The sequence below is a fragment of the Falco punctatus genome, assembly GCF_963210335.1.
Source record: "Falco punctatus genome assembly, chromosome: 11".
In the NCBI taxonomy this organism is placed as follows: Eukaryota; Metazoa; Chordata; class Aves; order Falconiformes; family Falconidae; genus Falco; species Falco punctatus.
Window position 1 is genome coordinate 15,542,913 of NC_137591.1, and position 25,332 is coordinate 15,568,244.

Genomic DNA, 25,332 nt, shown 5'->3' on the forward strand with positions numbered 1-25,332 from the left:
AGGGCCTGTTCTAAATTTAGTAATTCAGAATAGAATTTTGAACACAATAATATATATAACAGAGATTTTTATTCAAATGTCATAGGCAAATCTGTGTCATTATATATCAAGACTGAAACTGGGTTCTCCAAAGGGCATTTTTTCTTAAAGTACTTTACTGGGTTGCATATTTTTTATTTCGTATTCAGCATGAGGTGTCTGCTGCATTTAATAAAATAAAATGAAGGTCACAGAAGATCACTAGTTTTCCCATAATGTGTCCCAGTAGATGACTGGAAAAAAGGTAGTGATTGAAATGGGTTGAGGATCCTGCATGCAGACCATATAGAAAAAATGTGTCATTTTTTAATTATAGGGAAGAATTTTAGTTCTAATTGTGTTTATTTCACTACGTGTACTCTTTCAGATGTACCACCCCAGTTTTAATTTAAAAAATTTATACACGTTTTGTCATCTTTACCTCGGGGAGTTCCTGAAGTGAGTCAACAGGTGTTGCTTATCACTTGGTGGGCTAAGCATGAAGCTCATTGAGCTTGCTGAGTCAATAAAGAGACTTGCAGTGACCTAGCCACTCTTGTGTCGAGTCCCAGTTCAGAAATGCACCAGTGCCCCATTAGGCTGTTGAGGGAAACTGGCTGCTGAAGATGCGTCTTTAAAATGGAGCAGTCTAATGAAGCTCATTAATGCATTTTTCATTAGAACAAGAATATTGAGTGTCCAGGTTAAATTCTAAGGAATCTATCCTGCACTCGTTGAGGTTAATGACAAAGCTCCCAGTGACATTAGTGATGCAGAATGAGAACTTAATTGGGGTAATTAAGATTTTGCTTACCTAAAATTCCCTATTATTTTCAAGTAGATAAAATATTACAAAATTACTACTATGAAGAGTTGTATAATGTTGGATCTCAACACATCCTTCAGAGATGACAGCATTTCAGTGAGAGATAATACTATTTCTGTATTTTGCATTTGATTCATAAAGTATCCTTGTAATCTTCTAGAGGCTTGTGTATGTGAAAACCATTGTGAAAAATAGGGTTCTTTGGTATTTTGGAGTTCAAACGTTGTCCTTATTGTGTAATTAAAGATAGCATGGGCCCTACATTGCTGAAAGCCAGTAAAGATCTGGACTTCAGGTTCAGCAGTGGCAGAGATGGAAAGGGCACTGCAGTAGTACCGTCGGATAGTATAAGTCGCAGAGAACAGTTTCATTAAACACAGCTTGCTTTGTGGCAGTGTAGACTTACTAAAATTACTGTTTGTGCCAAAAGAAATGCAGCTTGCTTACTGAGTAGAGTAGATAGGATATCCAGCTTTAGTGCCTTCCAGGGAATCTAAAGCCTCCATTATAAATGATTATGTCAGGATTCCTAATTTAAATAGTTACCCTAACACCTGCTCATTCCTGCCTCCTTTGGACACCCCTAACCTTTTCCTTCCCTCCTTGGCATCCCCAGCAGATTAACAACTCCCTCCTCAATTACGCTGCCATAACGACTGCTTTGATCACGCTCTGAGCTCGCTCTGGAAATTATCTTGATTAATAAAACTCACCGCTGTAGAAGAAACAACAATGTAAACGGATCGATGAGCGCAGGGACCCGGTGGGTTTGAGCAGAGGCTGGCAGCAGGCTGGGCAAGGCTGGCTTTGCTGCTGTGGGGTGGCAAGGAGGCGGCAGCCCGGTGGGACCCGCAGCTCCTGGGCAGCCCCGCTGCTCCCTGCCGGCCCGGCGGTGAGATCAGGAGCTGTCCCCCCTCTGACTTGCAGAAACCATCTGTCTGTTTGTACGCCTAAATAATGTATCACGAGAACACGGTGCTTTCGGTAGGAAAGTGTTGGTTTAGTTGGTGTGGAAAAAAGTGGAGCAATCAGATCTTTTATACTTCACAGCTGCCTTCTCCTGAAACACTTGCTTTAGACACATAGGGAAAGATTTTTTTAAAAAGAGAATGGTGTGACCTGGTACAGTGAAGCACTATGCAAAATACGTTAATTACTGAGGAAATTACCTTCCACGTCTGTAGTAACGGTGCTGTACTTCTGTTTTGCTGGTTATTGAGCTTATACTTGAGCACCTAATGACGATTTTTCTGCGGTCTGGTGCAGAGCTTTCCTAGTCCTTTATTATTGGTGGTATGAAGATCAATGAACAACTTTGGAAGCACAGTCTTTCAGCTATTAGATTTGTGCTGCTAAATAGAAGTAATTAGCAAATGCAAAGTTTTCCTTTCTGTGTTGTTTTACAGTGTGTATTCATCCCTTTTGTTACTTTCTAATGTAAATAGCATTAATTATGGAACTCTTACGACATAATTATGGAAAATTGTTTACTTTCTGTCTTAGTACTCGGAGAGAGATTTTGGGGATTGTGATTTTTCATTTCTTTCATCTGAGCTCTCCTTAGCTAGTTTGCTAAAAGCTGAGAGCATGCTTACATCCACGTTGCGACAGCTGGGGTGGGAGACACAAATTCCAGGATTAAAAACCAGAATCCAAATTCAGAAGCCCTGAATTTGAGTCCAGGTGGAATTTAGCTATCCTGTCACTTTATCTCCCTTGTCTTTCACATCTGCAGTGAGGCATATGGGTATGCAGTTCCTTTATAGGTGGTTAACAGCAGTTTGACAGGGTTGCAGAGGTGCATATTTCCTTTATTTACTCGGGAAATGGTACCTTGGTTGCCATTCTTGCTCCCTGCTGCCCAAGAAAGATGTTAGAACTGCGTATATTCCTTAGGACTTGTTGAATTACCTTTTTATTGATAAACAAATAGTTTTCCTTTCTTCATGCAATTTATTATTTAGAGCATGCTGTCAAGTATCAACATAGGATTATTCCACAATTCCTGGAATGAGCCAGAACTTAAAGTATGTTGTAAAAACTATGCATGGTATATACCTCTCCTCTCTATAACAGTCTTTCAGAAATCCACAAATGTTTCATAGAAGGTAAGGTCGGGAAGAGAGCCTTTCGCTCTGACAGGCATTTTCCAAGATTGCTTGCTACTCTTGCCTCATATCTATTTGTGGGAATATTTGAAGTGACGGCACATTTACCTGAAAGTACGTTCATCACATTGCCCTTCTTGTTTTCAAAAGGTGATGGCTGTGTATTTTGGTTTAACAGTTTTCGCCTGCAGGATCTTGAGCCTTTATGTTTCCATGGGTGGTTCGAGTCCTCAGAAATGTTTCAGAAGCTATACTGAATGAGGAGGGGGATTGCTGTGCTATTTGCGTACTCATAAGCACTCTTTAAGTGGCTTGCTGTCATTAAAATTAACCACATAATTTTTCCACTGTAAATTATACTGTGACAATTGACTCCACCCCATCATTTCATTGAAATAAAAGGGAGTATATGAACTCTTACATTGTTGCTTGATTCCATTTCTAATGTCTGTATGATTCTGTTTGTAAACAAGTAAATGCCCCTTTGTAATTTTACAACTGTGCTCTCAAATATTACAATGTGGTAGAAATCATCCAATATTTTTAATTAAATCTGTGTTATTTTTTTTTTTTTAGCATTAGGTCTGTATTTGGTATTTTAAACTCTGGCACTTTAGAATAACATTTTCTTTAAAATGACCTAGAATTATCAGGGTCTAGTTTCTACATTCTCGTGAGATCTAATGTTTTGCTTTCATAACACAGGTTAGGGTATAACCCGTTCAGGAAGGCGATACACACAGCACACCAAGGGTTATTTATTGGCACCCAGTGTGTCACCTGCTGGAATGATTTAACTTTCACCAGTGCACATATTCCCAAGGAAATGGTACACCTCTGCATGGTTTCTATCAACTGCTGAAGTGACAAGGCTTTGGGTTTCTTAAAGATGAGGCAAAAACCCCCATGTTTCTTTTGTCAGCTGTTCACCCTGAATGCTGCTGATGGAAATTCCCCTTTCTTCCTCTTCCTCTGCCCCTCCTCAACCCAGGGTTTCCAATCAAAAATGAATAAGATTACTGGAAATATAAATTGTTGTCAAAATACGATTTTATAGAAAATAAAAGAATATTTATTTTTATTCTGCTACCAGTATCCTGTGCAGAGGAAATAATTCAATGGGAAATCCTGTTGACACAACGTTTCTGACACCAGCCTTTGTGTGTCTTACCTCCCTGTTTCAGAGGTTGTTTCTGATTCAGAAGCTTCTCCTTCCTGACAGGTGGTGTGCTCAGAGTTCACAGTTGGTAAACTGGAGATAACCTCCGTGAGGGGGATTTACAGAGACCATGGGACTTATTTGCCTTGAGAAATTTTGAAGATGCAATGTGTTTAACGGCAAGAAAGAAAAGGGTAGAGTGCTTTTTGCAAGCTGGCATAGGATCAAGCGTGTATGATCTGAAGGAAGAAAGGAAGGAGATTCTTGCAGCCTGAGAACAGACATCTGGCTGGCAAAAGAAAAGAAGTATCATTGACAGATGAATACTGTTTCAAACTGGGATAATTTTAGATATGAGGGCAAAGTTTTGCTCTCATGCATAGAGCTCCCACTGAAAGGGATGGGAAAGGTGCATACATATGAGAATAAATTTGGTTCTAAGTGAGAACTGAACAACACACATATTTTTACACTAGATATTTAGACTTTCATGTTTAGATCACATGGTTTCCATCTGCCTTATGTAGGCATTGCTAAAACGCTGCCGGGAACCAAGCTTTGGTTTGGTGACGTTCATTAAAGGAATTACTGGTTTCTGTCCCATTTCAGTGTGGCTGGTTTCAAAGTGCAGAAGCCTGTTTTCACGTTGAGCATTAATTAGCACTCTTGTGGCAGCCTCAGCAGGCAGGTGAAAGATTAAATGGGTCTGAAGACCAAACTCTCTCTTTTCCCATAGGCTTGAGACGTGATGGACTAATGTGGGGATGTGTGCATGGCTGCTGTCTGGGCTGTTGTTCCAGATGATTGAAGGACTTTGGTGTACTTGTCTGTCAATGTAGCACTCTTTTCTGTTCTGCTATTAACAAAAAAAAAAATAAACAACCCAAAAATCCTGATCACCAAAAAAATCCCAACAACAAAAAAACCCCAAACACCAACAAAAAACCACAAACCCCAACAAAAACACAATCCAAAAACCCCCTTAATTCTGCTATCTTGGAGAGGCATGTTCTTGCCCTGTTGAATGAGAGATGAGAGCTGTTTAGGAGAATTTCAATGAGATCCTTGCAGGTCGACGGTGTTACATTAAAAGGCTGAGGTGCTGCTGCTCACTTCAGGCTTTGCTGAGTCATTCAACAAGGTGCAGAAAGCAGGTAAGCCCTGACTCGTTTTTTGCTGAAGAGAGCCTCACAGGGATGTTTTTGAGAATTGCATGGAGACTGGAAAAGGTAAAAGGAAAATTGTAATAAGTTTCAGTGAACCTGGAAGGCAGGAGCTGTCCTGGGGTGAGTCAGAGGGTGTAACTCAGAAGTTTGTCCTGAATTTCATTAATCAGACATACCTTGCTTTATGTTTATATACTCCGAGTATTGAGTATGTAATTACAGAAAATTACGTACAGTTGTAATTCTGCTGCTCACACTGAATTTGAAAAACACTACAATTTGACAGATTTTGAACATCGTAATTTTTTAAAGGTTAAATCAAAATCTAATAACATGTAAAAATATTTATAAAAAGCCACCATTAATTACTTAAAATTCCTAAAAGCTTTTATTGATAGCAATTCCTATTTCAATCTTTTAAGAGACAGGCTTCCAGATTTTAGCTAATTAAAATATGAAACGGGATGTCCGAGAAATTGAATTCTAGAAACCAGTGTTAAAAATCACCCCTCACAGCTGATTTGTTCAATGAAATAGTTGTTTTGCTTCAGTGCAATTTAAACTGTGAAGTCTGTTCCTTGGGACTTTGGACGTCCTTGTTGAAGTTCAAATAATGAGCATCCTTTCATGTACCGTGTTTTGAGTTAATTCCATTTCTACGAATGAGTTAAAATGAGGAAGATGTTTCTTGCTAGAAAATAATTTCCTTCACTACATAATCCCTTTTCTCTAGTTGTCCCCTCCTTCCAGCATCTTAAATGAAAATGGCAAAGAATACAGCTGCAGGAGAATATTTTGGAAATGATCGTTTCCTGCCTAATTTGACCCCGACTGAACAGTGGGGTTTTGTCTGCCGGGCGGCAGCTCGGGCTGGCTGTGCGCTGGCTGCCGGGTTTCCCTGAAAGAAGAGCTGAGTGCTGTGAACTCCAGACCTCTGTGCAGTATCAGAAGCTCTTACTGTGCCAATGTAATCTTTTAATAGACATGCTTGCCAGGATGACTTTTTTTCCTTCAAAGATAGAATTAGAAAGCACAGTTGTCATTTAAATTGCCTCTATCTTTGTAGTATTTGGTAGTGATCTGTTGACCAGGATTGGATAATTTAAAAGCTGTTTAACAAAATAACACGCTTGTCTGTGTGAAATTTATACAGTGCTGAGAGATGGGGAGAAAAGTCTCCCTTGACAGAGTTCATGGGTTTCTTTAGAAACTGCAGGGTGCTAAGGCTTTTCTGCGGAATTATAAAAGCTTTGTGGAGCCCATGTTGAGCATTTGCATGATTTTCAGATGGCAAAGTATGTTCAGCTGTCTCTGCACCCTCCACGCGCTCACGTACGCGCTTCATTGGGAAAGGGAGGGGATTCTCAGCAGAGTTTTCATCGGGCTTTGCGTTTGTTGAACATATATTATTGAAATGCTGCCCCAGATGCAGCACTTCATCTTGTGTAGAACTTGAATCATCATGTTGCATGATTTCGTAAAATAAAAGAGATTGTGAAAGAGACAACTGTAAACATTCTGTTTGAAAAGATGTGCTCTTTTCAAAAGACCTTTCTGTTAGAGCCAAGTAACACAAGAAGTACTGTTTCCTTGCTTGCAGAGACATATATTTATTTCTGCAAAGATTTGTTTTGGATTCTCAGTTCTTCCAGTATCTGCATTCTTTGAAATAATTTTATATTTCCATGTTGACTTTCTCTGTGCTTTAAGTTTTAATCAAAGGTTCCTTGCTTCTGATGTTGAGGAGTACTGATGTTAGCCTGTTTACATTCCACTATTTTTCCTCTGTATGGGGTGAACATTCAGATGTGGTGGTGCCTTTTTGCTTTTATCTACCAAACTTAGCACACACTCTTAATATTGACAGCTCAAAAAGATGGCATGCTAGTGGGCAGGATGCTGTGAATTATTAACTTTTCTTTGCACTTTGACAAATTTAGGTTATCTTTCTAAAGACAAATCGTCTCTATGAAGGAACCAAGACAGTAAAATAGTAAATAAGGCATTGCAAACTTACATGAAACAATTTTTAGCCAAATGTGAATTTAAAATATCTCTGAAACACGGTTCTGAGCTACATTTCTTTCATGGGACTTGTGTTTTTTCCTTTCATGGACTAAAGTATAAGAGGAAAGAGTTTTGTTTGTGATGTTTCATTTACATTTTTTTCCTCTGTTTTTCTACATGGATTCTACAATAAAGCATTTAAGATTGTATATTGCCACTAAAAAAATCCTCTACCTTTTTTTCTTAGAAATGTGATTTTGCAAAAGCAGTTTATTTTTTTCTTGCAATAAAGAGTCTGCACTCAACTAATTTGTGAGCAGATAAAATGTGCAGGAAACATATGTTTGCCAGGAAGCTTTTCTATAATCAAAATAGTCAGCGGGACAGAAGCCATGCCCTTTTTCTCATTAGGTATTAATCTTCTTTCTTTTTTTTTTTAAAAAAAAACAACACACACAACACTGATTAATATATACAAACGCAAATGAATCAGAGATGGCATATGTTGCATCTGGTAATAGATGCTTACTTGAGTTAATGTTTAGGTTGTGGTGGAAGTCCCAGCCCAGGCACCAGAAAGGTCTTTGCAGTTGGGAAGCACTTTGGGTTTTTTGGGCGGCAGACAGCAGGAGCCGTGTCATCCATGGCACAGTTTGCCTTGAAGCAATTAGCAGGAAGATGAGGAATGTTGACTTCAGCTGCAGGAGGACAGCCAAACAAAATAGGTTTATGCAAGGTACAGTAAGGCAAGCTGCAGGTTGAACGCAGGATGGTTAGAAAATACAGTATTGAAAATATTCATGAGAAATTGCACTGGAGATAGAAAGTTACCAGTGACAACAGTAATTATTGACAGAGCCACATACTTACATTGAAAAAGCTCTGGAATGATGCAGAAGCCGGCAATAGCATTCAGATGCTGGTCGTTCAAACTTCCATCCTGTGGCAGTGCATCTGTTTATCAGGAATTATCTCCTGAATGTAAATGAATTTCAGTCCTAAGTCATTGCACCTGTTGCCAAGAGGTATTTATTCCAATCACTTGCCTAAAGCGCAGGGAGTTATTGCTTGATGTTTTATAGCTCCAAAAAAAGCTGTTGTTTCAAAATCATTTGTTCAGAGAGGAGAAAATGGAGCAAAACAGTTCATTTTACCCTAAGCACTGCTATTTGGCAGTATTCACATTTGCACGGCACAAAGCTGCAATATTGATTTTTCGCTCACAGGGCCTCCCACTAGTTCTTTCTTCGATTGTCAGGGTTGCAAGATGGATTGAATTACACTTTGTTGATACGCTTATTTTTTCTTTGTTGATAGAAAAAAATTACAAATAAAACTTCACCATAAAGATCACAGCAGCTTTGTTAGGAGACTTTACATTTATTTCGTTTATTTAGTTAAAATTCTTTTTGTGCCATAGAGATTCCTTAGAGCAGTCTTCCCACCTAGCGCATGCTGCACTGTTTTGCTTTACTGCTTGCTGCTTTTGCAATCTAACACCTGCATTACAATCTCAGGTGTGTCACCTTTTGCCTGCGAAGCGATCCAACCTTGCTCTAGTATTTTTAATGTTTATCCTAATACAGAACTTCTCATGGATGTCTGCAGGGAGGAAAATTGCAGGATAAACCACATTTCTAGTACTTTTAGCACTTGCCATAGATGATGAAATAAGGTTTACAGGCAGCGGATCTCTGTAACGAACTGCGGAGGTCTTGTATTTGAATTCAGGGTATTTCCTAGCAGACATGGAGGCCGTGCTGCAGGATCTGCAGTAAGGGTTTTGTGCTTGTCACAGGTAGCTCAGTGTGGGTCTGTCAGCCCCAGCCCCGTAACGATACATATGTCTGACCTGCTGCTGCAGCCGCACTGCATGCGTAGCCACCGACACCTCGGTAGCTGCATCCTACCCACCCTGCCCCTCCCCGCCTGCCTTCTGCAAAACTCCCCTTTGGACAACCAAGGCTGCTGTTCCCCCCGCTTGCTGCCCCAAACCCAGCAGTCTGGGAGGGCACGGGGACTCCCCCGGCCAGGTCCTGCCGATGCCGGAGGAAGCCCTGTGGAGTGCAGGAGATACAGGCACCATTGCCGCCCGACGGAGGGGTGAGCTTTATGTGGACGGCATTAAATTTGACGGGAGTGGTAGGATGTAGGAATGACAGTCACTAGCGGCATTATATTTGGTCCCACCACGCCTGTCGTGATGGTAATTAATGAAAGGAGCTGCTACATGCATGCGTGGGGGGGGCTTTTGTGCGTACCCCTCTCTGTGCCCATTTCACGCCCTCACTGAGCCGTGAGCAGCTTCTGTCTTCATTGTATTAATTTGCTGCATGGGAGGAACATGTAGGGTGTTAATGCGGTGGATTCGTGTTTTAGCTCTTTCCAGCTTTCTGCTCATGATACTTCAGCAAGCCTCTAATAACAGTGTTTGCGACTGCACACGGCACGTGCAGCCAAACCAACAGCCAGGAGTGATTTTGAGATGGAACTCTGTGGTGCTTTCCACAGTGATATGGCTTCTTCCCTTATTAACAAATACTGAAACATATTGGCAGAGTGACGGTACTGGTTTCATGGAGGATATGGTTCCATGAAATGTAAGTAGTACATGTTCCACGAAAAGTAAAGGCAAACCCGGTTACTGCGCTCTGGTCTTCACCTTCCCCTTGTGCTGGGGTGGATTCCTGCCTGGCCAAGGAGCTGGTCCTCAGAGACCTCATCGGTTCTTCTGCAGCAGCGGGAGGTTAGAGTCAGACCAGCCCCTTGCATTAGTTTACTACACAAGTTGGACAAAAGCTGGTGCTGGTGCAAAGGGGAAGGCAGGGCCGTGCAGGTAGCGGAGGGGCAGACGGGAAGACGGGCTCTGGCTGGCAGGGAGCCACATCCCGACACTGGCGTGATCTTTTCCAACAGCTCTTCTTTGCAGTTCTAACAGATAATCGTCTTTGTACGGTAGGCGTTTTAATCCACACATCATTAATTCAATAGAAAAAGTGACAGCCTCTGGTTCGTGTGAAAGTTTACTATCAAGGGGTTAGTTATCTCAGGTTGTTCTTGATCTTTTTAGATGCTTGCTTCCTTGCCTTTTCTAATGCATCATACTTTTTAAGAAAAGTTTATTTTCTTTGCCTTCAAAAGACTGTAGAACTCCAACTTCCCATACTTACTAGCTGTTTGGTGTCACAACTTGTCTTCAGCAGCCTGCACTGAAATATTAATGACCTTGTGCTGCTGTATTAGGATGATTTTTTGTTAAAATAGGAAACATAGGTAATTCTGCTGAAAATTTAGAAGGGATTCACTGTTTAAAGAAATAGGTATTTAACACTACCACGTTACCCAATTTGTCTTCCAATAGGCAGTAATGCACACATTTTGTGAGAAACAGAAATAATCTATTTAATAATAATCCACCAGTAGCTGTGTACAAGAAAGTGTGGTATACAGATACGTTGTTCTAATGCTATGTATTTTTTGCATAAAGAAGTGTCTGTAAAAGACAAAACATTGAGATGAATATCCAAACCATTGTTTTCTTTCTAAAGTATTTCATACAGCTTCATTAGAGAAGGTACCTATTTTTAGGAATTCTCTCACGCAGAAAAACATGTTAAAAATAAGAATTCCATGAAACACATCTATCATTTTTGGGAGGGACAGGGAGATTTAATATAGTACACATCTGCAGTTTGCGGTACTGATCATTTATATATTTGTTCAAAATCTTACCTATCTGTGGTTTAATTTATGTAAAAAGCACAGTAAGGAACACTGAAGTTTGACTAGGTTAAGTTACAGCATGTATATTAGATCTAGTGGCACAAACATGTCCGTGCTGGGGACATAAAATAGCTATGCAAAAGAAACAGACTCTCCCTGGAGAAAGTAAGATACAAATTAAGAAAAACTAATGAAGTTGGAACTGTGGCTTTGGGTTTTTTTGTTGGGGTTGTTGTTGGTTTTAGGTTTTCTTGGTTTTTTTAAAGTCACTCCTGCATTTGCAAATCCTGCGTGCTCTGCTGCTTCCCGCTTTCAGACACAGCCTGTCTGGCTGTGCCCAAAGAGGGGAGAAAGAAGTAGAGAGAAAAGAGAGGAAAGACGAACATGCAGTTTAGGCATGCAGACAGGTATTGCTGTCTGCCCTGGCCAGGGTTAGAAGAAGTGAAGAATTTCCTCCTTTCCCAAAGTAATGTCACAGCAGCAGCAGTGTAGGGATGTGACAGTTTCAAGAAAGATGCCTCACTTAACATGGTACCAGGTCACAGTGTTTAAAGGTGTACTTCCCTTAGCACACTGGTGAGAGTTAGTGCCTATGTGACAGAAAAAGAAAAGTTCAATGCAATATATCCTTTAGGCTCAGTTCTAATTTTTTCCCTTTTTTTTTTTTTTTTTTTTAGGTTTCAGTCGAGCAGCACTACCGTTTGGTTTGGTTCGGAGGGAGCTCTCCTGCGAAGGCTACTCCATTGATCTCCGGTGTCCAGGAAGCGATGTTATTATGATAGAAAGTGCTAACTATGGACGGACAGATGACAAGATTTGTGATGCTGACCCTTTCCAGATGGAGAACACAGAATGTTTCCTTCCAGACGCCTACAAAATTATGACACAAAGGTAAATATATGTTGTTTTGAGAACTGAAGAGGGAAAACTTCTACATTCCCTGGCAGAGTTAAACATTTCCTATGAATGCAGTAAATCACTGCCGTAGTTCCCACCTGTAAAATGCATCCAGTGGAAAATGCCAGAATTATTAAGTGCTAAGGTGATTATATGTCATTATGTATGTTTACAGAAGCATATATGCATATAAGCACAAGTTACATTATGCCTTAGTGACAGTGACTGTCATTCAGAGCAGACAATCAGTCAGAAGAGCCAATAATAGAATCATAGAACTGTTTATGTTGGAAAAGATCTTTTAAGATCATCGAGTCCAACCATTAACCTAACATTGCCAAGTCCACCACTAAACAATGTCCCTAAATGCCAACACAAGTGGTTTTAGTACAAAAGGTGCATCGGAATGAAGATTCACAGGAATTACTGTGCTCCAGGCCGCACACGGGCAGCAGTCACCAGTCACCTATACTGACAGCTGTGGAAAAGCCAGCACAAATCAGTCATGGGCATTGCTGCTGGCTTACACTACAAGCCTGAGTAAGTTCAGGATTGGTGGGAAGTATTCTTCCCAGTGCATTTTTCCTAGGGTGAGGAATCTGAGCAGAAAGGGGATGGGAATAACCTGGGAGTTTCCTGGTGCACGTGCACAGAAGTGTCAAGTGAAACGCGCAAGCTGTCCTGCAAGTTGTGCTCCGTTTACTGTGTTCGGTTTGACTGTGGTAGCGCTCAGTAACATATAGTCACGTCTGAAAAATAATCTTCCATATTGATTTCCCAATTCACTCAAGTTGTCATGAGTGTGACTTTAAACTTTTTATCATTTTCCTGTGAATATATGGATGTTCTCTATGGTAGTCAAATATTTGGGCTAAATCTCAGGCTTCAGTTTCAAATGCTGGAGGGAAATTAAGGGTATTGGGCCTTTTATTCGTGTTCTGTGTTCAACCTGTGACTTGTTCTGTGATCAGTAAGGGAAAGGCTCCATTGCTACACTAGTAAAAAGACAATATAACTTCTTTAAATCATGTTTGAATTATCTTTCTGTGGTTCTTGTTCGTTGTTGTTAATTAGATCAAGCCAGATTTCCATTGAGACTGCAGCAGCAGTGTCATCATCCTCTAATCTGTCAACTCCCTTTGAAACCACCTTCAATTGCTTTTGTAAATGTAGTGCCTCTCTGTAGACTTCCTTGTTGTGTAAAATGCATGTTGTGTTTTGATCAAAGTCCTCCTTATGTTCACTGCAAATATACAGATTAAGGTAGTCAGAGACAAATATAGAGGCACAATCTTGCTTAAAGTGACATCGAACTGTTACTGGAAAGCTGAAATTTCAGTCCTCCCCTTTCAATTAATCAACTGTAAGTTTGTGATAGGAGAGAGTATTTTTTAACTGCCCCAGTCTTCCACTCCTACCCTTTTTCAACAGATTAAAATGCATTTGTGATCACATGTGTGACATTGGTTCAGTATGTCTATGCTGAGAGAGTTTCTCATTTTTGTTCCTTTTTTTTTTGTCATGAACAAATGGCAAAGATCATTTGACACTTTGCTTTCTATTTTTGTCTGGCATTTATAGTAATTTGGAAGTTTGCTTTTGTAGCTCGCTCTCTCAGATCCTGTCATTAAGTAGAAAAGCTGTCTCTTGCCTTGTTTAATCTTTTCTCAAAATTGCTCAATTTGTGCTGTATTGCAAGCATAGAAGAACACTGCAAATTTCTTATGAAAAGTTCTTGTATCTCATTTATTTATAACTGCATTGGTGATCATAATTTTTTGTCGTCTAAGGCAAACTGTTGTTTGGTACTCAGCACATGTCCTTGATCTGCTATCTAAAAGTATCACATCAGCTGTATTTTGATGGCAGCAATTCCATAGAAAAATCTCACCTGAAGGACTATCAGATTCACTGGGTTTTCTTTTATTTTCTTTTTTTTTTTTTTCTCCCTAAACTGACCAGAAAAATTATCTGTTAGAACATTTGATCACAGGGGAAACTTTTCTAACGTACCTTCAGCAATAAGCAGCAGTAGTTTCTATGTTGCTACTTAAAATCTTACAGTGTTTAAAGACTGATGATATGTTTTTATCACTTCGGCCAGCAGTGTTTTTACCACTGCGTTGGACCACTCAGTTCAGTTTACACCTACATTTAAATGTAGTTCCACAGCAATTATTAAATACTCATCATTCATTTGTGACATTACTCCACAGCTTTTGCACAGCAACTACATTTGCTGCAGTTTCAACGTGAAAACACCAGCTTAATGAGATCAATACTGTGAAATCTGAAGACTGAGAAATAAGATGAGGTTTCCAGTTTAACACAAAGTCGTGTAATCCAATGCCCTGCTCCCCTTCCAGAGAATCTGAGATACTAGCATAAAAACTTTGCGTGTCCACTTGTGCATCATCTCTGCTTTCTCAGAACAAGCTGCTACTTAGCCTTTTCTCCCTCCCTTTTCCTTCTTTCCTGCAGTTCTCAACAGATTTTTAACTTAATGTTTTCCTAGGAAGCCTGACTTCATTGCTTTGCTTTTACCTTTGTAAAGTAGTTATTAAATTTTTAGTTTCTGATTGAAATTACATCCCAATTATTCCAGAATAAAGTCTTTCAGATGTATTTAGATTCCGTGTCAACTTCAGACTGGCACGGTTAAAATTAAAGCTTTGAAGAAAGAGCCTAGACCTTTAGAAAATCTGTCTCCCCTTTCACAGTTCTCTGATAATTAACCCTGGTATTTGCATACAGTCAAGTTTGAGAGATCCTACCATGCCTATAGATACTACCTTGAGTATAGAAATAAGCTTATTTCTAGAATATTTGGTGAGGGAGTGCTGTGTGTGGCAGAGGACCCATGTTTCAGGCAGTTAGATCTTAAAATAGCCGCTCCTTGGTGCTCCGCTGTCCTTTAGCGGGGACAAATCTCCTCTGTTTCCTCTTTGTTTAAAAAGAAATTAAACGAACAGGAAGCAGAAGATGCAAAGGAGCCTGAGGACATTGCTCTGGTAGTTGCTCTCTTATAAAGTGTGTTTGTTTGGCTGTAGCCAGAAACTGTCACAAGACTTTGAAGTTGATAAGGCTGACTAGTACTACTTTTTACAGGTATAGCAGATGTTTGAAAATTAACATGATAAAATTTACTTATGACCTAGTCTTAAGTCCACGTCCATTGTAAGCAGATTGCAGGTGGATTGTGTAAGTTATATTCAAACGACCTGTGTGTTTATAAGGACTTTCTGCTTCCAGTGCCAACTTCAAAGCCCTGCTCTGCAACTGCAGTTTTTGTTAGGACGGGCACCAGGGGTTACATAGATACCACGTAGTCTTTGGACTTCTGTTTTATTACCTTAAAATAATAACACATATTTATAGGTACTTGTAAATACATACTTAAAATACATTTCAAAGACAAAGGCATGTTGTGTATGTAATTTTATAGTGGAACAATAAGGTGGCAGGATGCGTTTTTGCATAGTGGGACCTTTCTCTTCTGAATAAAAATAGGGTTTTTTTAGTAGGAATCATTTTGCCTAGACCTAAGCTTTTTCTTCAGGAAAAGTTACTGATTATTTTAAAAAGTAGACACCATAACTATCTTTGTGTTTTCAGTACAGTACAATTAGATGGATTTTTTTGCCTGTGTATTTAAATAAGTACTTGGGTAGTATGGCAGGTAATAATTTTAAATAACCTAATTCTAAATCTTGAGAAATCCTATATTAAAAAAAAGTCAGGTCCATTCCAATCTATACGCATTATTTCTTGAGTAATGTACAGTTAGAGCTGTTGGTGGGGTTTAAAGAAAATTAACATTTTTCATTTAAAGAAAATACAGCCTATTAACTCGGAATCTATGGAATCATTTACTTAGACACAAAATTCAAGCATTTACTGTTGACAGCCAAAGTAATGTTAACTTCAGAGAGGAAATACCATTTCCCTCCTAATAAAGGCTGAAATTCCTTGAACTTTTAGATTGGAACTTCTGATCTGTGTTCTGATACTGAGAACATAGTTGTAATCATAAAAAAGAGGAACAATTCAAAATGTCTGATACTGCAGTCTTTGCCAACCATGCAAACATCCACATTAAAAAGTATAATCTTACAGCTGGTCAGTTTATTTTTGATCTGCAACAGAAAGGAGGTTACATCAATCCTGCACTGAAATGGCCTTGAAATTCAATTTTCATTTACAATTTATACTGCAATTGTAGCTTTATCTTTACATCTTTACCTAAACATATGTAATCAGTATCAGTTTGCTTTTTAAATATGCATAAACAAAGCAAAACTCATTATATTATGTAAGCATAAATAGAAAAATCTGTTAGGTATAATAGATGAACTTAGGGAGCTAATTTTTTTTAAATACCGTTCCCTTTTAAAGCATTGCTGCAGAAAAGGAAAAGTATTAAAAGAGGAATAAATCTTCAGCAGTGAGTGTTTTTTTCTGTTGCAGATATCCTGTCCTATCTATAGCACATGCAACACATGTACCTTCAATTACCGTGTCCATCATGACACCAGTGAAGAGTTCATGCCTGGTTTTTTGTTACCATGAGCATTTCTCACGTGGTAATACTCTTAACCTGTTACGTCCATCATCTCTCTGCAAGACAGCTGTGCTTAAATGGAGGGTCTTCAAAATGTAAGCAAAGTGCCTCCTCCCTCACAGAGCGATCAAGGGAAAACGAAGGAAGCAGCATACCCATTCCTTCTCCTGAGATTCTATTTTTTCTTAATCCTTCCCAACGGGAGAGTGGGAGAATGGAGACTTTCATTCTTTTCCACCTATTCACATGTCCAAGAAATATGTCATTTTGAAAGATCCCATATATAAATGACAGTGAGGCATTTTTGAAAGAAAACAAAATGAGTTCTCCTCTGAAGATGACACATCTCTCAAGCCCTCTGCCTTGTTCCTGCTTGTCAGGTCTGCCGAGGAACCACTGTCGTGCCGTATTAGTGTCCTTTCAAGAGAAAACAAGTTTGGTCTGTTCCATAATGTGAGTGGATAAAGAAAGTCTTGCTGGACTCCAGGCTTGGATGGATAGGGGGTAAATCTCCTGTGACTGATTAATGTCACTCATCGGAGTGAAAAGGTCTAGCCAAAAGCAAAGTTTGTTTGGGGTGTCCTTGCTGGTAGAAGGCAAACCCTGCTGTGGGGTCACTGCAGAGCTGAATTGGAGCCTTTGCAAGACTTCCATAAAGAAGCATTCTAGTGCCTCAAAAATAGCTTCCTCAGACAGAGCCCACGGTTGATGCAGTGTTTAAACTCTAGCATGCTTCGGATTTGCATGTCTAACGTGACTTGAAACAGTTTTCACGGGCAGGATTTTATCCTCTGCCACTCACAAATGACTGTGATTGTGGTAATGGCGCACTTCACTTCGAGGGGCTGCCAGGCTTAGTCAAGGGCTCTGCTGACCCCTGCTGCTATTCTTGCTTTTTTCCTTTGCTTTTCCTTCTGCAGCCAAAGATTGCCTCCTTTTGCTAAAGATATTATGCAGTGAAAAGTGTCTCAGAATAAAAGATACACCTGGCTTTTTTCTACTTTCTGGTCATTAAGAGTTTGCATATCTGCCCTTTTTGTATCAGAGAAATACTGGTGTTGATGATGGCACGGGCTGATGTGGATAACGTGCGTTCTCGGAATTTATGCACACTGGAATTGCTGTGGTGCTGATGCTGATCTCATGTACGAGGTCCTTCCTTTGCTTTGGTGTGCTAGCAGTTTCTCTGTCAGCCTCCTGACAACTGCCTCACAAAACATTTACCGTACAAAATTATCAACATTAGATGTCTTTCTTTAAGCATCCTGTAAAAATGAAAGCTTCTACTCATCTGAAACAGACATAGGTCTTAGTACAGCAGTCACCCCTATGAGTGTTTTGATGTAGCAGAAGCTTAAAATGCTCTTTATTTTTAAACTAAGCTTTTCACAATACCAGGCCATGACCCAATTGATTTTTTTTCTGTTTTGTTTTGTTTTCTGTGTGTTAGTCACAAGACTTAGTTACGACTCAAATGTAAAGAAAAAAGCAGAAATGCATGTAGCCTGTTTTCATCAACTAGGCAGAATCAGAGAGCTTAGAATATTCATGAAGCATACCATAGTCCTTGGCTTTATTACAGAAAAACACAGTAACACCCATGACTGAGAAGAACCTTATCTGGCATTTTGCATTTTCACTATCATTAATTCTTAATATGGAAGTAGTAGGTCTAGTTTACTCATTAAAAATAGGGGGTTTTATTCATGGCGTTGTTCCATCATGGCATTACTTAGTAAATTAAATACAAATCCTTGTATTACGAGACTCTGAGCAGTAAAGTAAGGTGCAATAGCTGTCAGTGGTACTCGATCATCTTTTTGCAGTATGTTCTATTATTGCTTCCTGCAGAAGAGAGTATATTACACACACACACAAGCACATAACACGTGTGTTGCTGTAGTCACAGTATTGGACAAGCTACAAAGGAAACAACACAAGGATCACTGATACAAACTAATGACATATAAAATTTAGATTTAGTTTAAAAAAGATTTGATTCATTATTTTACTAGGGTGTCGCTTGGTATTTTATTTAGTGTTTTCATATCTTTTATTTAAGTTGGGTTTTTTTCCTTCATTATTGGCAAAACTACCATCAAATCCTTTTTAAGTCAGTGTGTATCTTATCTGGCAGGATAGTATATACATATTCATCAGTCTTTCCTTGTTGTTCATGTGTGAAAATAAATATAAATAACTATATATATGTATACATAAAATTTTAAGTATTATACACAGTTTCTTGTATATTTGAGCATCATATATCATATAAAATACATGCTTCAGCCTATGATGTTCTTGGGATTTTTTTGTCTGATTTCTGAAATGGGTTCTTCTAGGTGCGCATAGCCTATAGTTAATCATGTATGTTTGGGGCATGCAGTTACCTCTCTTGGTAATTTACTGATGTTTTTAAGAACTTGACTGAGACAACATTGCTTAACCTTCAACACATTTCAGTTGAATTTTGAGTTCTCTTGGACAAATTTCTATGAATTTTGTATAGTTTTTGGATTTCTAGTCTAGCCAAGATACATTCCTGGTTCAGTTGCACTCAGAACTTTATTATGAAAACCCTCTGATTTCCTTACTTATTGCTGCACCAAATTTAGTTCGTATAGAATAATACTGTAATAATTGAAGCCTATTAATTCCTCCTACCCCAATATATCCTCTATAATACTTAGCCAATACAGCTACATTATCTGATAAGTTGATTTAGGGCTTTATACATGTGTTCATATAGCCATTTATCTCAACCCTTGCTGAGGAGACCTTTATTAAGCTGTGATGACTGCTGAATATGAAATGTAACCAAGATTATTTTTTTATTCAAATATAATTTAAATATTCATCAAAGAGGAGTTATGCTTGAAACTGACAGAGACTATTACCATCAAAAAATATAATTAACTGCACTGGGTATCATGAAGCAGAGTTAGCCAAATAGCCGAGAGGTCTAATTGCTCTAGAGTCTGAGAAGCAATAGTTTTATTTTATACTGTTGCTGTGGAATTAATAGTGATGTGGTTTCCTATGCAAGGCAATTAAAAGCTGCCTGTTAAGGTTCATTGCACTATAGGAAATCTGTTGAATATCACTTAGTAAACAGAACTGACATGGAAAAGGAACATGAAGACGGGCAGAGCAGGGTATAGATCATAAATTAGGACAGATTAATATGAATTAAATATGTGTAAGTAAATTATGAGTACTTTCTAGTGTTGTAAAGTCAGCAGTAGCGATGAAAGTGAAAAGTTTTCATTAGTAACACAAAGGAAATAGAATTTAAAGATTATTACAGTGAAGCTATTTAATTCAGAAGAAAGGAGTAGAAGAGTAACGTGGGTTTAAAAATTTAAAAGTAGCTACAGACCAGTATAGAAATGAGTAGATCTCATATACTGGAAAATTCCTTCTGCCACAGAATAATCTCCTACTTACAATAAAATGAACCTTCTGACCTTTCTGGCTGAATTAAGCTTTTTAGTTGAATTCAACGAGAAAAAAAATAATATTATTAAATCCCATAGATTCTGCCTATGCCCAGGGTATACAATCTAAAAAGGGGTGGGCATATTCGCGGCATTTTGATGTCAATGACGTTGCTGAAATGGAGAAGTTTAAGGATCAAAGATACAAGCAATAACAGTATTTTACAGCCTTTCCTTTTTTTCTCTCTAACAATAAAATTGCAATCTAATTGCTTAATAAATGGTCCATGATTACTGAAAGACATAGATAATTTCCCTCATTGCATTTCCCCTCTTTGCATTTTGTTTTCTACATATTGCAGAACAATAATTAGCAAAAATGAATTTTTTTTCTTAGGCCACAAATGAAAGAAATCTTTTGTTTCTTTTTTTTTCTTTTTTTTTCTTTCATATAATAACTGTGAATGAAAAGAGTTTATGTGTATGTTCTTTAATTTAGTATGGTAGTCAACTTCTATGTTTTTTAAGAAGCAGTCTTAAAAACTAGTGTCGTACTACTGGTAAAAAAAATAATCAAAGAATCCAACTAGAATTCCTGTTTTATATAAAGATTGGCTGCCTGTTTCATACATTATTTAACATGCTTACCCTGTTTATATCAGTGACATAAGAGTGCATGCTGCTTTCTCAGAAGAGTACTGTCTTTGCCGCTTCACAGCACAGTGTCTTGTACTCCCAGGCTTGCACATGGTGTTAGCAGATATTTAAAGCACTTCAGTCTAACATTTTATAGGTCATGATGAACTGAGCCTATAAAACAAGCTACTGCAATGAAGTTAATGCAGTCTTAAGAGTGTTACATAGACCAAATACTCAGTATTCAGTATATTTTTAGCCTGCTGTAGACACATCAATGGGGAGGAAGGGTTCTCACCACATCAAACCTGTTTTGTAGTACACTTGCAGTGCAGGATCTTTAGTACAAATTTACTGTTGAAAGACATATTTTTCTTCATGTTTTCCCTATAATACAGTAACTATCAGAACCCCCGGATTTCAATTTCTTCTAACACACATGTAAACACACAAAGCAGAAAAATAAAAGAAATTAGGTAGCAGAATCATTTCATTGAGCAAGCTGCCCTGACCAGAGTCATACCATTTGAACACTATGGAGGAAGGAGTCTAGTCTTACTAGTGTTAGCGACACCGAGCTGTATAACGTTTCATCTGGCAAGATACATATTTTGCCATTGTATGTGCAATGGCATCTATATTCTTTTCTTAGTAGTAATCAGTGATCTTTAACCTTAGTGTTCGTTGCTTCTCAGATACCTTGCTTCTTGTGATATATAGCTATACGATCCAGCAGTTTTGAAATGGATTTAATATACACATTTTTCCAGCACTGTAAAATTGTTGTTTCACCATAACTCAGTTTGTACTCTTCTTCCTCTATTTAATACATTAATTTAGGCTGACTTGTAAGTGTAACAATAACATAACAGCTCTGAATGCATAATCTTTCCCTGTTTACTGAATTTCTTAACAGCATTGAACTCAACTGTACTGTTACACTCATGAAGCTATAGGTGTTTTCTCATCTACGATGTAGTAGGACTGATACTGCCTTCAGTATATTATTCTAGTGCCAGCATCACTGGTGGGTATGAAAAACATAATTTACTTCATATATTTAGCTTTCTTAGATAATTTTGCTGCCTTTGTGACAGAGATACAGCAAAAGAACACCTCCTGGAGTTGCATTTAAAATAGGAGCACTTTGGGTAATGTACTGTGGACAGAACACATATGAGTTAGTGCTCAGTTATCATGAATGCCATCAGCAATGCCTTGTTGCTTTCTTATCAGCCACTTCCTGCTGTCAGCCCAGTGCTTATTTCAATAGAAAAGGATTTGCATCAAATGTATTACAGTATTATGTATGGCTAACATGGGGTTTTTAATTGTGCAGGCACATGAGACTCCTTCAGTGGGAGATAGTTTGATAAAAGGATTAGATCATGAATATTTTTGACACAATTAAAGATTATCTGTGCATTGATGGAGTCAAGCCAGTGAATTTTCTGATGTGCTTTTTACAGCAGTGAATCCGCTTGACTTGGGTAAAAACCAGCTGCAGAATACACAGGATTTTTGCAGATATAAAAAACAAGCAAACAGAAGCAGCCCCCTAAACTTTGTTGGACTTAAAACTGGAAGTTCCAGAAGTGCACAGCTCAAATCAGTAACTTAATCCTTTTAACTCTGAATCACAAAGAAGAAAGTGGGATTGTGCTTTCCAAGTTAGAGCAAAAGGATACTTTTTCAGGGGAAGTCCTATACCTGGAAGCCCTGCAAACTTTCCAGATGATAATTAGATCCAGGCATCACTGTGGGTAATGAATAACAGTGCTTTTGTGACAGGCGTTCCTCTCAGAAGAAAAGAAAGTACTTGTAGCGAGGACTTTCAGACACATTTTAATAGGAAATGACACCACTGTTAGAGAGTTGATTAAAGACCTACCAAGGGACAGCACTTCTGGAAAAAATCAGCAGATGAAATAAGAAAAGTTGTAATTTTATTATTAGTTATCAGTTAAATATGTATAACTTTAAAGCCATGAAATCTGCATTAAAAATTATGAGAAGGAAGACTGTACCATCTTGCTAACAGATTGCACTTTTATAAATCTCATAAAATAACCAAGTTGTCTTTTGCCTCTTGCTCAGCATTTTGCTTTGAGTTCTGTTCAGCCGTAGAAATCAGTCACTCTGTAGCCCTGTGGAATTGGTAGATACGCAGCAGTGGGCACATGGCCTCTGTTGATGAAAATTATAACCCAAAAAGGGGATATTCCCTGAGGCAAGTTTACAAAAAACAATTTATTCTTTTTCACCCTGTAAAACTCATCTTACATGCAGGATCTCTTGCATTATTACAAACTCTAATCCTCTGAGTGGGTAATTAACGGACCAGAAAAGCCATTTGTGGAAAGGAAGAGCCATAAGGGTGAAAAATATTTCTCCACTGAATGATCTTTAAGGAGTAAATAATTACAAGAGTGAGAGGTTTGGGATGACCAATCTAAATCTGAACATAATTAGGATGAACACAGTTTGAAAATCGAAGCAGTTGGCATGTGCAACAATTCTCATATCAGAAGACTAATTAAATATTTAAAAGCCCAAACCCCCTCACTATTCACAGAAAAATAACCTGCCACAAAAGGGTCTGTAACTTTGCAGATAATTAGGAAGGGTTACAGGGGGAAAAAATCACAGATTGGCTCCAAGGTTCTGCAAGGTCACGTCTTATTATGGTGTATCTTTTATATGGTCTGATAACGTTTCTTGCTAATTTAATCTAAGTAGGGCATCCCATAGCGATTTCCCATTTCCCTTGTTAAAAATGTGATTGTTTTCCTATATGAAAACTGCAATAGGTGAACATTTTTATAAATAATTGCTCCTAATTGATACAGGCTATAATACTTTTAATTATTCAGGGGGAATGCATGTGTAAAAAGTTCAGTTAGGGTTGCCCCAACCACACCCCCCATTTGAAATTGTCTTCATCCTTTCTGTTGTAGAGGGAAAGCAAAGTACCCTATGAAATCATGTTGCCTCAGCAGCCAATTCTGTAAATTAGTAAGTCTTACTTCCCTGTTAAGGCTAAGATACATTTATGTTGCATATGCATTTCTGCAAGCAGAAGAGCTGTGTTAAACTCAGGAGACCCATAGTGAGTCAAGCTGAATTTGCATTGAACTGACCTGGAGGTCCAGGCAAAGCATGAACATTAAAAGTGTACCACGGCTTCTACATTTCAGAAGCTGCAGTAAAAAATCACAACTGTCATTTGAAATACCTTGTTTTGGTAATTAAAGTGGGTGATTTTTTAAACTGTGTTGAAGATCTGTGCAAATTAACGTGAGGGGTAAAAGCTACTTATTTTCAATATTGTAATTCTTCAGGTTACTCATTTAATAATGACTCAGAAGCTATCTTAAGTTACATAACTTTTAACTACATTATGAATATGCTGCATGCCAAGCCATGGATAAAAAAGATTGACAGTGCTGCAAAAAAGGGTTTTTACTCTTATCCTATGCTCTCTAGCTGGGAGTCTCTTCTGCTGCAAGTCTGTTGCAGTGTTATGCCTGAGGATCAGACACTGTGATTTAGGATTTTCACTTGGATTTTCTATACGCTCCACTCTCGCACTGCGCCTCAGAAATAAATGCCCCTATGTAAAGCTGCGGTATTATTACCAAACCCTGCGTTTCTCCCCTGAAACCTGCTCAACCCACAAGGCATGACACTGCGCTCACGCTCATCCAGTGTGAATAATCTGTGTAAATCACTCAGATGTTATGATGCTGCACTGCTAAAGTTTTCGTTAGTAAATAAGCATAGCTGCAGGCTATTTATTTTGTCTAAATGGTGAAACATTTAATTGGATCTTTTTAACTGATTTTCAGCAGTGCGGATCTGCTTGGCTTAGTTGGTGTACTAAGGCATGCGCTGCCTGTAATCCCATGCTGCATTTTGCTTGCAAATACACACGCACATAAATAGTATGATAAAATTATAAATATGACTTTATTTCCATTTCTTCTTCTTCAGGCGAGGTTGCATTAGAAATTTTTTCTCTAAAAAGCACGTCTCTTCTGCTTCGTACTGTTACAAGGTTTGGGTCTGCAAACCTCACTAGGAGATTTTTCCATTTACTACACACACATCGTTGCATCTTTTGGTACCTAGCTTTCCTGTCCTTGCTTTACAGTCATCTCCTCACAGGCTCGGGCAGTTCTAGTAGGCCTTTCATCCATGTGGTAGAAAGTAGCAGGGATAGAAAGAGGGGATTATAAAAGCACTCAAAAATTTACTGCGATAAGGCAGGAGTTATGTATCCCACTGGAATCTAAATTTCCTTTTTCTTTCCCCCCCCTCCCTATCTTACGTGATGCTTCAGTTTCAGGTTAGTAATAACCCCATAATAATAGCATTTGCACCAATAAACAAAGTACTGGAAGGAGGATCAATGGTAACAAGAAAAAGTACCTCTGACAGCTCAGATGTGAGAAGATAACACTAAAAGGCAAATGGGTCATAACTAAATGTATTAAAATTGTAAGAAGAATTCGTAAGCAAGAAATACCCCATTAAATTAGTTTGCCATATAAGTCTGATACACATTCATTGATAGTAAGTCAGACTGGGTAATCCTAAGAAAGGGATTTCCCGTTGTGTTTTCTTGTCTATTTGGAGTTTTCATCCTCAGTGCATACCCCTAGACTCCCACAAGATTACACTGTGTAAAGAAAACACAATTAAATATTATTGCCTATTTATCGGGCAAACGGAAACAAACGCTGTGGTGCACCATCTACAATTAATTATACACTGCTCGGCTTCCTTATGTCA

At 38.5% G+C, this 25,332-nt stretch overlaps 1 protein-coding gene across 17 annotated transcripts in view; it reads left to right on the plus strand.

The window, feature by feature from the left end:
* Positions 1–25,332, plus strand: part of ADGRL2 (adhesion G protein-coupled receptor L2) — a 404,716-nt gene that overhangs the window by 318,990 nt on the left and 60,394 nt on the right. For all 17 annotated transcript variants that reach the window (XM_080406960.1, XM_080406962.1, XM_080406961.1 and 14 more), the window contains one exon: positions 11,685–11,898. In XM_080406960.1, the coding sequence (XP_080263086.1) occupies positions 11,685–11,898 (214 nt within the window). The remainder of the gene's footprint in view (positions 1–11,684; positions 11,899–25,332) is intronic.